This window comes from Ambystoma mexicanum, chromosome 6q (assembly GCF_040938575.1).
Source record: "Ambystoma mexicanum isolate Mex_15411 chromosome 6q, UKY_AmexF1_1, whole genome shotgun sequence".
NCBI classification, from domain to species: domain Eukaryota; kingdom Metazoa; phylum Chordata; class Amphibia; order Caudata; family Ambystomatidae; genus Ambystoma; species Ambystoma mexicanum.
In genome coordinates, this window is record NC_090937.1 from 986,629,604 (window position 1) to 986,644,916 (window position 15,313).

Genomic DNA, 15,313 nt, shown 5'->3' on the forward strand with positions numbered 1-15,313 from the left:
GACAATTTACACTCCGATTGGAGTCATTTAGGGGTACAGTAGCTACGAGAAGCGCTGGCAAGGATTTATGTTGGGGCCGGCCAGTCTGTCTGAGTCTGTCTATTTGTATATTGTATATGTTGTATGTGGTAAAGAAATGATGAAATATTGAAGAACGAGAAGGCAATAGATTGTGGTGAAAGGCTGAAATTTGATTATTTATTTAATTGAATGATGATGTTTATTGAAAAGGTAGATTAAAGTAAAGTGAAACATAGAGGTTTGGAGCTGCGATGATTGGTGCATGCACATATTGTATTATTTTTCTGAAAAGCAATTATATGTGTAAAATAACGATAGGTATTGACAGTCAAGTGTGACCAGTCATAATGGAGGATATTACTCCGCTTATACACTTGTGTAAACAGCTGCCACAACATGCACCCAAGCTCAAGCAATATAGTGCACAATGGGTTAAGGGCAAAGCAGACAAAATGTTCATACCATGGCCACAAGGGGTATCGCTGTCAAAGGCAGTCTTACAACATATTACTACGTACTTGCATGCTGCGTACACAGGAAAGAAATTGGAAAAAAGATTAGCACGCTTAGAGCTCTGGAAAATGTACCAGGAGGAAAGGGAAGATCCACCTCCTGAAGACTGGATGCTTAACCAGTGTAAAGAGGGGGGTGTTGAGCTTTCTGCTCCCCCTACCACGTCTGAAGTAAATGGCGATAGTTCAAAAGATGAAGGAGTATATCCATTAAGAGAGCTTAAGGCAGTGACAGGGTATAGCAATCCGATACATAAGTCGCCTGCGTATAGCAGCGACAAGAGTCCAGAAAAGACTCCAGAAATGGATGTATTCTTTAAAGTCCAATGGGACAAGGAGAGAAGTTACCAACCAGGTATGTCTTTATACATAGTAAGGTAAACAAAGAGATGGAAAGGAGAGAAAGACAAAGCTGACGTGGTAGCGCTCATACAGAATGACTGGGCAGTCAGATATTGCTCAAACTTGATGGAAAGAACATTGAGGAAGTAAGGCAAAAGGAAGATCAGGACGAACAATATAAAAAAGATAAGGAACAAGAGAAAAGATTCATGGAAAATGAGGCCAAAAGAAAGAGTAGACAAAGACGGGAACAGCTGTATCAAAATGAACAGTTGAAAAAACAGGAGTGAGCAGAGGAGCAGAGTAACTATGATAATAGGCAAAGCGCAATAACAGGAAGAACAGAAAGTAAGAGATAAAAGAATTCAAAGATGAAGAGATGAAGAAGTGCGTAGAGCAAAAGAAAGAAGAGAGGTCAAAAAACAGGAAGAGCAAATGGTTAGAGAGTCGAAGAGAATTTGACAACAAAATAGAATGAAAGAGAAGAAAAAGGGCACGCAACTTTGATCGCACGGATAAAGAGTTGATGGTACCAAATCCAGTAGGGACATGGGAAGACATAGAAGAATTCTTCCCGACGCAAGAACCAATACCATGACCTTCTAGAGTAGACGTAGAAGATAATTTTGATATAGAAGCTACTGGAGACAGAATAAAGAAAGCTTATCAGGAGATGAGGACCAAAAATGAATCAATAAAGGAAAGATGATTCATTTGAAGGAGCTCAGTCACGAGGCAAAGAGGGGGGTCTTTTCAACATCGAGCACAGAGCCTTGTCTTTGGACACGTTAACAATAAACAGAGATGAGAAAGATGGGAGCCACACTAGTTGGGGATAAGATATGTCAGATGAAGACAGGGAAACCTTCCGTGGGGAAGAGGGCACTAGTGCATATGGACCTGAGGGGAGTTTTCCAAGGAGATAAAGAAGTGAGATGGTCAGATCTAGACCTACCTAAACTGAGGATGCTAGAGCCTCTGGCGGAGCCTTATCGATCCCATAGTGTGAGGGTGGCCTCGCCACCTTATGTAAGTAGATTAAGGTCACTTCCAGGAAGAAGACGTGTGGAACCATTGTCCCTGCTATGGACAGGCAGACTATGGGGGATGAGTGTGATTTGGGATTTCGCAGTTCCCATTGTTAGAAAAGGGAGGGCCTAGACCACAGTATATTCCATGGCCCCAGATGGTTTCTGTCGTTGCACCCTACATTAATGCTATAAAAGTGTCTATATTTACATTCTGCTAAATTTTGTAAACCTTTTATTTGTCTACTTCATGTTGATTTGCTAATGCAGGTCTTGCTTATCTCCTGCTCAATACTTGCAATTCAGTTTTGTTGTGACTTCCTCAATCCACGATCACTCCCTGGAAGGTGGTCTTCCATGTTGGATGCTTGGGCCAGGAAGGTCAAGAAGTTATCCCCATTGTTTTACAACTACACTACGTTTGTGTTATACGCCCATTAGCCATGGCTGAAACCCTGGGTAGTTATGTATCTAGTGTTTCACAGAACACTGCATGGCATTCGGCTATACGATTAGCTGCAGTTCTTTAATCAGTGCCTGTGTAAGTCAAAAGAAAATCATCAGCCATTCCTGAGAAGGGAAATTGGAACTTACCGACTTTCAATCGCAGCCCGAAATTCTTGTTGGCTGATAATATTTCTTTCCAGTTTATCAATTTTACTACAATGTAGAGAAAAGCAGAAAGCACAGTATGAGTGCAAATGGAAATTCACAGCTGGGGAAGAATTCAAATATTCTGTAAGAGTAAGAGCATGTGCTACTTGTCTCATTGAATTGGTTAGAATCTCCACTACTCTTGCAGACAATTGGCCCGTGCATGTCCAGGAACGAACGCAGAACTAAAAGCATAAGAAGGCACACCAAGCAACACATACAATGCACGCTCCCAGCCTCGTTCTGAAGCCTGGGCACATTCCTCCGTGGGCAAAATCACCCTGGGGTGCAGTGTGCCCAGTCTAGTTGTGAGCTAATTGTGCTTCTGCCGGGAATTTGGGCTTTTCTGTATTACCACATACCATGAGCTATAAACCAGCGGGGTAATAGTGCGTGTCTTTCTGTGCAAACTCTGTACATTTTCTGCTCTGCTAAATGCGTTTGCACTGATTGTCACTTTTAGCAACCAATTTAGAAGATGGCCCTCATTACAACCCAGGCGGTAAGTTACCGCCTGGGCCGTGACTTTACCACCATGGCGTAAACTACGTTTACGCCATGGTGGTTGGCGGATTTACCCCCCCATTCCGACCTTGGCGGGGCGGTAAGTCCCCAATCCCCATTTACCCTTCCCCATTCCCATTTTTGCCCCATAGGGCATAATGGGAGTGGGGAAGGCGTTAATTACGCCACCGTAAATTACGGTGGCGTAATTAACTCCATGGTCCCTTAGCGCCATGGATTTTAACACCTGCTAAAAGCAGGTGTTAAGTCCGCCATGGCGCTAAGGGACCTCGTACTCAGGCGGTAAGGGTCGGCGCTGTTTACGGCGCCGTAAACCCCTTACCGCCTGAGTTGTAATGAGGGCCGATGTTTGTTAGCAGTGAAACATTCATTTTAGACAGACCTAGAAATGTGTCCACCCAACCCAGTAGACTTTGGCCTTGTTATGAGGTGGGGATACTGTTTTGGGACTGCCTTTGGATTCGGAAATCAGCAATGGGCAAATCCAGAAAAAGAAAATGGCCCCTCAACGCAGGGCTGAATTTGCCCTACTGTATTGGTCAGCCTCCCCTGTATGCTATGATTGTTTATTAACTGTGGCCCATGAACTTCTACTCTGATGCTGTGGAATCAGTTATTTGCTACAGTATTTAACCTCCACCCACACACCCTTTTCGTTTAGCGGAGGACCGTGCTCTGAACCTTTCATGCAAATAAGGACACACGCCCAGGAGGAACAACAACCCAATCAAAATCTTACTGGAATGTGGCCAAGAGCGACAGGAAATCGGACTGGAACAGGTTTGCCAGTTTGGCCTCCACTGCTGTCATTGTAGTCGCTGGGCTGATGCCTCCCTCTCTATGGAACCTGCAAAGACAGAGAATTTTCAATAGAGTCTACAGTGGACACGCCCTGCACGCATGTGGACAGTACTCCTGAACATGGGGACCATTTTGTTTTCTGATTGATACAGTTAGGCTGAGCTACCCTAATGCAGGGGTCTTTTGCTCACCAGATGTTTTGACCTACAACTTCCATCAGCACTAGCCAGTGTAGTCAAGGGAGCAGGATCATGGCAGTCATAAGTCAAAACGTTTGGAGAGCTGCAGACTGCAGACACTGGCCCTAGTGAATCACACACATACCATCATTTGAAATTAAATTACATGTGTGACACAGGCAAGGGACTGGGTACCATTACAATTGTTAGAGCATTCAGACCATTGTACGTACAGGTAAGGGTAGAGGGGAAGTCATAATATCAGATCAAGATATAGGTACGTGCAAGAATACGGTATGCAGTGTTAATAAGGAAAAATAAATAACAAACATTTTCAGTGACACCTGAATAACGACATTCACTCACCTCTAAATGTCTGATTAACATAGCACCACCTTATCTCTCAGAAAGAATAAATAGGAGAACTTCAACACGCCCTACCAGATCTGCTAACGTCCACCAACTGGAGATCCCTAAATTCAAGCGAACCAAAGGTGGTGGTTTCCCGGTTAAAGCAACATTATCCTGGAATGCTCTCCCGACAGCCTTAAGAATGGAACAGCCCTACCCTAAATTTAGACGTGACTTGTTAAACTAGCTGCGAACTAACGACCATTATTAATATGTCTCCCTACTCTGGCCGATACCTGACACCCTCTCCCCTGCCTCACATCCAATGCGACTGTCTTATAGTAACATCGGCCAGGGCGCCACCGCTATCTCTGTATCTATGTGCATCTATGTGACCCTCTACACTACCTATTGTATTATGTATTATGTGACCTACGTTATCATTGCCTCACTGTAACCTGCAATTGGCAATGAAACCTGTCTCTACATGTTTTACCTACTGTTCTTCTTTGTAACTAACCTTGAGTATTCTTGTTCTGTTGCGCCCACCTACCCAAGGGTTCGGGATGCATTACCAAATAAATAAACAAACAAAAGTCGAATATTTTAGTTAAACTATATATGGGGGTGGGGTAAAGGAGTAAAAGTGTCACTGAAAATCTATGTCGTTATTTTGGTTTTCTTTATAAACACATGGAACACAAGAATATAGGGCACAGCAACAACTGCAGAAGAATAATAAATGCAGAACCAACCAACCCGGAAAAAAGCAGGACGTGTGGGGCAAAGTGCCATCTGCTTCAGCATATTTGAAAAGACCAGAGCATTATCTGCTCAATGCAAAATGCGTAAGAGACACCTGAACAATTAGAAGTGCTCAGTCTCTGTCCTCATGTCTCAGGCAGGTGGCAATTTTCCAGTTCACTACAATTAGCCTGTTGGAAAAATAGGTTTTTAGCAGCTTACTGAATTTCAGGTGGCTGTCTTCAGAGTTGATGGTCAAGGGTAGGTTGTTTTAGAGACAGGTGACACCACAGCTAAGCAACCTTTTTCCTTGTTTCTTATCATTGAAAGTAGTAGAGGATAGCCCTCTCGCCATTGTGGACCTCTGCTCACTTGACGGAATGTATATCTTGATGCACAATCTAATGTCAGAGGGGGCCTCCGCCAGAGATTGCCCTCTGTGTGATATGCACATGTTTAAAGTCCATTATTGGCCTTCAAGAAAGGGCAGATGTGATCCTGGGGGTTTAGCCCCAGGGTGATCCATGTTGCCTTGTTCTCAATGGGTTGCAGGATGTGCATGAGGTATTTAAGGAGGACCAAGTGAAGACTATGATAATAATGCAGTCAGGTCAACAGCAAGGCTCTGTGCAACTTCCATCTTGTGCTCCATAGTGAGAAAGGCACGCTGCGTTCAAGCATGCAAAGGTGTGAATGGCAGGATTTTGATAGCTCCCTCATCTGTCTTTTGCAGGAGGTCTTGTCATTGTAGAAGAAGTCCAGGTTCTTGACTTCCTCTTTAGAAGTTGGGGGGAACCATTGTGGATGTTCAGTTAAAGGGGAGTATCGAGAGACTATTCGACCCCATCAGAATGGCTTACTTTAATCAATGCATTAACACAGCAGTGTTCATCAACTATTGAGTTTCTTTTCATCTTAGACAGGATGACATATTTGGGGTATTTCCAGCCAGGTTAGTTATTTTAAAAGCAATGTGTGTGTCATCAGCATACATATGGCAGGGGACGGAGAACAAATAAAAATCTCAGCCAGGGGTTTTACATAGTAATGGAACAACCATGGAGATAGCGTACAGCCTTGGGGACACAATATCTGACGTTTAAAGGTTGAGATGAGAATGGATCAGGAAAGGCATTTATGATTGCCTCCTGCCGGAAGGAAATGATCCAGCTGAAAACAAAACTCTTGATGCCAAATGAATGTTTAAGTCTTTAAAACAGGATGAGTGATGGACAGTGGCACAAGCTGCCAAGAGGTCAAACAGAAGCAGAACAGGAGGGGAGGTTTTGTGCAGTGTTGGCAGTAACACTTCCTTCATATGTAGCAGGGCAGTGTCAGAAGGCTGGACTTCAAATTGGTTGCAGTATAGTAGATTGCTAGATTCCATATCATGTATGAGTTGGTGTTGTGCTTTTTTCTACAGGTTTATCAATGAAGGGGTTGGTATTTATGGGACACACGTTTGCAAGCTGAACAAACCCACCTATCAAAGCACTTCAAGTCTCATTGGGGCTAACAGCACAAATGACCTAGAGAGGCTATCCAATTATGTTGATAAATGGCAGCCATATTTTAAGGCACATTGCATGCTTAAAATCCTAGGTTCTTAGGACTTTTATATTAGAAAGACCTACACATGTTTTAGCGTATCTGAGATCCAAACCCCTCCCACTACCTTTACAAATATTATCCTTTAATTCGCTTTACAACCCTTATATTTTCCTACTCATCGCACCTCAATCCTTGATATCATGTCGACTCGATGGCCCCAATCTCTTCATATGTTTTCCACTCTCTGGGCCTCATTACGACCCTTGCGGAAATGGAAAAATGATGGCGGAAATGCAATACCGCCATCGAACACCGCTCGTTGCGATCATGACCCGTCACCGTAAAGTACGATGCCATTAGCGACACCGCAGTGAACGGCAACGCTAACTGCACCAAGTACGCGCACGCGCGCCTTGCAAAACCGGAATCACCGCCATGGCGCAACGGTACGCGAATTCTGACCCTAGCGGACATGTACTGAACGCCATCAAGCACGTCGTAAAGTACCATTCCGCCATGGCGAGAAATACGGCAACGCGAACCAACCGTAAATGGCCCACTGAGTGCCTGTACTCCACTCCCTGGCCTCATTGCACAACTCCTGGCAGGCGCAATGTACTCACACTATGCAACCAGTGAAATCCACAATTCACCCATGCATGCCAACGTAGAAAAGCATGCAGGGGCTCAAAGCGCCCCGTGAGTGGGCATCCATGTACGGCATGTCACCATAGCCGTACTGACGCAGCACAGGCATGTGAAGGTACAATACATCAAAATGAAAATCAAGAACACATGACACAAAACAACAGTAGTCCCCCATCGCTTGCCACCAGCGCAAGGCAACATCCAAAACAGCATCCTGAGGGGGATTGCACCAGCCCTGTACTCATGCCAGTAAACAAACCAACCATCAGCAGAAGCATGTACCACACAAGTCGGCAGAGTGACTGAGCAGCCAGGCTCATCCCAAGAGGGGCCGATGGGAGCTGCAGGGCACAGATGGCATCAATACAGAAGCTATTCCAATGGACATGACCCCAGTCCCCCTCCAACAAACGCACGCAAACACAGTCACCTGTGACCAGCCACATTCTGAACAACCCATCATTCCACCAATCGACCTGGCTGACAGGCACCAGTCGGCCAAAAGCCAATCCCCCGCCCCTGAACAGCACATCATGTAAACAGTCACAATGGCAGCCCCTATCCGTGACCATACTGTGCTACGTAGGCAAACGCGGCCAGTACTGTACCACACAACTCAACTCAGAAGGCGGAACACAATGCAGATCATCACGCAATACATACCGCCACAAAGCGAAAATCGCCACATCACCTGCAAAGAACAACGCAACACGACAAATATCGGAATACAATTTAAATGCACATCCAAATGACAAAGGCCCCACAGCAATTTGCAAAATACCACCAAAACAACCATCATCACCGAGGGCTGCATCTGCAATAATTGACCGGCTTCCACTTGTGTGACGCCCTGTACCATCATGGCACACAGGGCCTACATCAACGTTCCAAAAGGCAACATGGAAGCGGCAAGAACCGCAGGTCCGTCCCATGAGGCAGGCACTAGTCGAGCTGAAAGGCCGAAATGTTGCACCTAGCCACCAGTACAGCGTAAGGGCATGTGGCCCATTGGCGATCGTCCCATATGATCGAAATGGTGCTCCACTGATTCACCCGAAGCTGCAGGAGTCGAGAGTAAAAACCATCTGGAGGAGTGGCGTAGAGATGGCATCTGCAATAGGGCAGGAGATACCTGTCACCCAAAAGAAACACAAATCAACCGATTGCATTACGGGACTCATGATGCATTACAATCTTCATTCAACACACCAAATCCACACCCATATGCATGCTAGCCCACTCCAAAGGAATATACACACCCCTAAATCAGTATCGAATCATAACGAAACCAATCGAGCTAAATACACCATTGTCAACGTCGGTTACTGTGCATGCGTCCGTCAAGATAGAACCCATGACATGGGATTAGTAACGTGCCTAGACACAAGTGTATGAAGGCGCGTCGAGACAGGGAGGATCCGACAAGGGCAGATAGACGTATGTCCCACTATGGCAGCCTTGCATCACATAACGCAGGGGAAGGGGAGTGAATCAAAAAACCCATGTACATGGCAGACCCTAAACGGAATCATCAGTCCATGCATCCACACATCATTCCCTCATCCCGCAATGAAAACGCATGAATATTCACTCACATAATATGTGAAACTTCCATCGCGTCTGTGCGTAATGCAGTCCGCAAAAACCACTGTGCCCCTGGCCGGATCTGTAGTGTTGTGAAGCAAGATGGATTTGGGAACGTCCTGCCTTATCGTCCACTACGCTGTTGCGCATCCCATTCAATTCATATCATTCATTGCCTGCTCGTTATGGGCCATGTCCCAAGGACATTCTACAATAGAACGTTACATTTCCAGCCAGACCTGTGGGCGTATCCTCGCCGCTACTTCAAAACCCAAAATGCTGGCCTTCGAATTCCTCACTTGCAACATTACGTCGAAAAGGCTTCTGTGAACGCTTGCATTCACAATTACATCAATGTAGTGCGGCTGTGTGTCATGATGCTAACTGGCTGCAATCACAAATGGCACGCCACGCCCGTCGGTGAAGTACGTTACTGTGCTGCATGAGGGTCGGCCATCGATCGAGCCCTACATACCACTGACTCTTCACAGGTATGTAAGCGGCTGCAATCATAGCATGTGTAACAATGGGAGCATAGCATGAAAATCAGTCAAAGTACATCACACTGCCATCGGGATTTGATACATGATTCAAATCCCAAGATGCCATGCGGCCAAATGCAGCCTTACGTGCGGGACGTGCTCGGCCAGAAGGGATTGCATCTGCCACAGATTCATTCAATCAGCACAGGTGGAGGCCATACAGGCCGACAGCACATATATTGCAGACCCAAACCCCTCCCACAACCACTCCCACTCCAAAATGCTACCGGCAGGACTAGCGATGTTGGGCCTGGGGTACCAGATAGCACTGCAAGTGCTACAACTACAAGAAGACGACGAACAACAACAGGTACAACAACCGGGCGCACAGGGGAGACGGAGGAGAAGGAGGAGGAGGAGGGCAAGGCAGGGTCAGCAAGGCCCACAAGCACTGCCACTACCACCACGCAGGCGGCCCGCAATCCCACGCCTCCGAGCCGATCCGTTCGACCTCACTGCTGAGCAGATCCACACCCTCTACCGTTTGGACCGGGACACCATAATCGCCATTGTGGACATGACACATGCTGACCTCGTGAGCATGATAGATAGCCCAACCGCCATCCCACCCCTACTGAAGGTGGTGTCTGCACTCCACTTCCTGGCCACAGGCACCTACCAGCACACAGTGGGACAGTTGCATGGCATTTCACAGCCACTGTTCTCACGGACACTCTTCCAAGTGCACGATGCCCTCCTGAAGCACGCCGACGACCACATCACACTACCACGCACGTACCAGGAGATTACCAACGCTAAAGTGGGATTCCATGCACTTGGCGGCATCCCGGGTTGCATTGGTGCCATCGACTGCACCCATGTTGAATTGGTTGTCCCACATGCCATGGAGGTCCAGTACCGCAACCGGAAACAATTTCATTCAATCAATGTGCAAATGGTGTGTGACTCCAACAAGATATTTACGCATTGTTGTGCCAGATTTCCAGGATCTACCCATGATTCTATGGTCCTGAGGAACACAAGAATACCACGCTACATGGAGCGACACGCAGGGCACAGATCCTGGCTACTCGGTGAGTCTCATTCCATGCATGACATCGTGGCCCATTTGATGCGTCAATGACCTTGCAGGGGGGGGGGGGGGGCTACTTAGCACTATCATTCCACTGACACCCTTTATTCGTCTCATACAGGTGATGCCGGGTATCCACTGAAGAGATGGCTCCTTACACCAATCCGGAACCCACAGAACGAGCATGAGGAGGACTACAACCATGCCCACTCACGTACCCGTGTGGTCATTGAACAGGCATTCGGCCTACTGAAGGCTCGTTTCCGCAGCCTCAGCAGGTCTGGCGGGGCACTCATGTACAGCCATGAGAAGGTTTCTAAGATGGTCATGGCATGTGTCATGCTGCACAACATGTGCATACGTAGGAATGTGCCCATGCCCCCTGACGCTGTACTGCATGCACCTGAAGATGATGATGATGATGAGGGTGGGGATGTGGAGGCACCTCAAGGAGTCCATGAGGCACAGGATGCACGTGCAATCCGACAGAGCATCATAGATGCATGCTTCTAGCAACCACGCATGGTGCCTATTACACGGAAAGGGGACCTGTGGCACTGTGTGTGTGTAGTACAGGCACATTGTGGACTGTACGCCTATGAAGGCCTCGTACGCAAATATCAATGTCCACACATGTCATTGGATGATTATGAGATGCTGTATTGTTAATGTGATTTGATTTATACACCCTATGGACCCGCCACCCAGTGAAGCCCAACACACCCCCTCCACCCTACTACCTCACCCCCCAACACCAGTGTCCAAATATGCATGCTGTCCGTGGGTAGACGCTATTGCAAGCCCCCTCTACGGGTATCAGGGGCACCCCTGCCCGTGGAGCGCAGGTTCCTGCCAGATCTGCGTTGGGGGCTGCCCTGGACGGAACTTGCCACGGATGATGTCTCTGCCTGCTCGCGTCCATGCATGTCTCTGAGGGTTTGTGAGAGCTCCGAGAGCACACGGCGCACAGCAGCAAGTTCAGCACAAACGTCTTTGGACGTCGCATGCAGTTCCCCCCTCAGGCTCTCGGTGCTTTTCTCCATTTGTGCTCTCAGGCTCTCGGTGCTTCTCTCCATTTCTCCCCTGAGGCTCTCACTACTTTTCTCTATTTGTGCCCTGAGTGTCTCGGTGGATGTTTCCATGGCTGCCCTGGAACCCCCGCATTCATTTGCATGGTCCTTGAGTAGCGTGGACGCTTCCTGCTGTTGCTCGATCAGCAGGTCGAGGGACTGTTGCCTCTGCTGGGCCATGGACATTTGCGGTGGTGTGACAGGGGGGCTGCTCAACACATGTTGCCTTGGCACAGGACTTGTGGGGGTTGGCCAGTCGTCGTCTTCAGGGTGCCCCTGCGTGGTTTCGTCATGGTGTAGGGGATGGAACATGCAGGGGGATTGGGAAAGGTCATGGATGGTACCTACGTCGCCAGCACTGTTTTCCGTGTCGGAGCATGCTGGCATGACAGCTGTGTCACCTATGGTGCTGCTACCACCAGAGGCAGTGCCATCAGATACGTTCTTTGGGGGGACCTGTGGTGCTGGGGTTGTGGACTTGCTGGCTGCTGGGGTGCCTGTTGCAGTCCCCTCCAGTGTGCTGCCACTTGATTCCTGCTGCTGCCGTGTCTTGATCCTTGCACCTGAGGTGGAGGCTCTTGGGACGTTGGTCCTGGCCCTCTTTGCAGGCGTGCTGGTAGGGGTGTCCTGCAGCTCGTCGTTGGTATCGGACCCTGTGGTGGAGTAAAGAGGGGCGAGCGTTAGTTATGGGTCTGTCGGATTTGGAATGGCAACGTATCAAAAGCATTGGGGTGGTACATGAGGCTGATTTGGGACTGGGCCTTGGAGGTGGTCTCATTTTCGTGTGGATTGAGGATGCATTCATTTGGCTGCCTGCAGTTAGGGGGTGCATGCTGCACATGTAGGGGTTGTTTATGGCTTCTTGATTGATTTGTTTGTTCATTCTGACTTTTAGAGGGCGCTGTCAGGGCAAAGTATGTATTGCACTATGGGGTCACATGGTACTGCACATGTTCGTGGTTTGTGGATTTCGCATTGTTTCTCTTGGCCAACCTACCTGATTCTCCGGATGTCGGCACTCCTTTCTCCATCCCTCCGACTCCCTCTATGCTCTCCATTCCTATGGTGGAGGCGCAGATTTCCTCCCAGGGGGTCAACTTGATGGGCGACTCTGAACCCCCCCCGGTAGCTGTGGCGATGTTCCTGTTCGCAGAAAGTATGCTGCGTACGCGGATCCGCAGGTCGTCCCACCGCTTGCGACATTGCTGTGGCGTGCGGGGTGTTGTCCCCACCGCACTTACGCGCTGTGCCACCAGGGCCCATATGGCCTTCTTGTTGGCAAGGGCCGTCCTGGTCATTTGACTGGAGAAGACGACGGCGGAATTTTCCTGGAGGGTCTCGGTGAGCACGGTCAGTTCCTCTCGGGAGAAGTGTACCTGCCGCTTGCGGTCACACGCTTTCTTGGCTACCTTTCCCATATTTATTTTTTTAACTGGGGTTGCTAACGGGTTGGGATGTGTGTCAGGGTCGGATTTTTTATGGTTGTGTTGGGATTCGGATTTTATAGTTGTGCGGCGTGCTGTTTCCCGTTCCGGCCACATGCTTTTACTTCCGTTTCCGTATATTTACGGTGGCCGTAATTTGCGGTGCACGCTCGTTACGGTGACCGCTCATTACGGTGGCCGCTAAGATGGGTGGCGGTATTGCACCTGGTGCAGCGTACGGCGGCGGTAAGGGCCGTTTTGGGGTCATTTCCGCCATCGCAGCCTTTCGGATTCCGCCATGGCGTAATGCTCATGCCCGATGGGTCGTGATTGGCCGCACTTTGCTCCTTCGTGCAATGGCGGAAACGCTATTTACGCTGTTGCGGTCCGGTCAGTCACTTTCCGCCAGGGTCGTAATGAGGCCCTCTGACTTACCTGCACGCTCCTGGGGGAAGCACACTCACTTATTTCCATTGTACCCAAAATAACAACAAAGCCTTCATTAATATTGCTGGTGAGCGTAATACATAAGGAGCCTTTGGTGTTAAAATCTATCTAAAATATACTGCCATTGGCATGCGCAGGACAGCGGATGGCAGAATGTAGAAAGAGAGGTGACACCTGTATACATGCTTCCTGTTATGTTCAGGCAAAAGGAGAAAAGTTTAGAGCTGGCGTGCAGAAGAAAGGGATTTGCGGGTAATGAGAGTGGCATTAGGCATATCAGGTGCCATGGGGCAATTTTTGGGGCAATGAGAATGGCATGGCGGTGGATAAAGGGCAAAAGCACACGGCATGAGGCTGTTATGTTATGCCATGTTATGCTATGGGGCATTATGTTATGTTATGCTGGGTTACGTTAATATGCTTTTGTACTCTGCTGAGTACATTGTGAGTAATGGGAAATATTGTGTAAAGATAGAGATACCATCAGAGAGTCCTGGCTCAAGGGAGCTTCAGAAGGAGACATTTCAAACTCCAGTCGGTGTAGAGTGAAATCTATAACGTGCAAACAGGTTTGCATAAGGTGATGTCTCAAACCCTGTACAGGGTATAAGTAAAGGTGAGGGAAAAGAAAAAGTGTGATCACAGTGTTTATTTTATGTATTAAGTAAAGGTGTTGAAGGCTGCTAAAAGTTGTGAAGGAATTAAGACAAAGTCAAAGAGCTATAGTGACTATCTAGTGAAGTGGTTGGTACCAATCCAGAGTTAGGAATAGCAAATTGAAAACGTAGAGGCTTCAGCGACGATTGTTGGTGTGTGCTCCTATTTGTTGTTTTAAAAGTATTGAAAAAAGTGGTGAGAGCATTTTATAAAGTCTGATAAGTATTGTCAGTCAATTGAGACATGTCACAATGGGGGACACTCCTCTGGATGCACTTATGCAAGACACTGTCAAAGCACAAGCCCAAGTTAAAAAAGTATAGTGCAGAATAGGTGAAAGACACAGCAGATAAGATGTTCATGTCGTGGCCACAAGGGGGATCACTGTCAAGAGTGGTATTGCAACTAATGACCACGTACTTGCATGCTGCCTACACGGGGAAGAAATTAGAGAAAAGACTAGCTATCTTATAGCTGTGGAAAATGTACCAGGAAGAGAGGCAAGGTCCGCCACCTGAGGAGTGGATGCTTAGCCAGTGTGAGGAGGAAGGTGTTGAGCCTTCAACTCCCCTTAGCTCGCCTGAATGGAAAGGCGCCCTTGTGGAAGAAGTAGGGTTGTATCCTTTCAAGGAACTAAAAGCGGCGACGGGGTATCCTAACCCTCTCTGCTTTCATCACTGTAATCTGTAATTCACTGTTTCATTGATTGTAATTCGTAACCGTCTTTTTACCTCACGAGCGCCCAGATACCCCTGTGTCAGGTGTGCTATATAAGTAAAATAAACAAACAAACAAACAAATCCGATATACGAACCGTCCGCTGATAGCAGCAATAATAGCCCGGAGGAGAATAAGAGAAAAGATGAGATCTTTAAGATTATACAAGACAAAGAAGAGAAGAGTGAGCAATGGTATGCATCGACTGAAATAGAACGAGAGATTAAGAGATGGAAGGGAGAGAAGGTTAAAGCTGATGAGGTAACGCTCGTGCAGAGCGAATGGATGGGAGGACAGATACTACTCAAGCTAGATGGAAAAGGCATTGAGGAAGTTAGGCAAAGAGAAGACAAGGACAAACACGATAGAAAAGACCGGGAACGAGAAAAGAGATTGAAGGAAGATGAGCATAAAAGAAAGAGCAGGGAGCGACGAGGACAGATGTATCAGGAGGAGCAAGCGAAAAAGGAGGAACGGGCAGAA

At 47.6% G+C, this 15,313-nt stretch overlaps 1 protein-coding gene across 1 annotated transcript in view; it reads right to left on the reverse strand.

Annotated features, from left to right (window-relative positions):
• Positions 1-15,313, reverse strand: part of LOC138516409 (EF-hand calcium-binding domain-containing protein 6-like) — a 697,038-nt gene that overhangs the window by 388,423 nt on the left and 293,302 nt on the right. Inside the window, exons 11-12 of the mRNA XM_069631506.1 lie at positions 3,822-3,929; positions 2,498-2,563 (exon numbers count right to left, since the gene is read on the reverse strand). Of these exons, the coding sequence (XP_069487607.1) occupies positions 2,498-2,563; positions 3,822-3,929 (174 nt within the window). The remainder of the gene's footprint in view (positions 1-2,497; positions 2,564-3,821; positions 3,930-15,313) is intronic.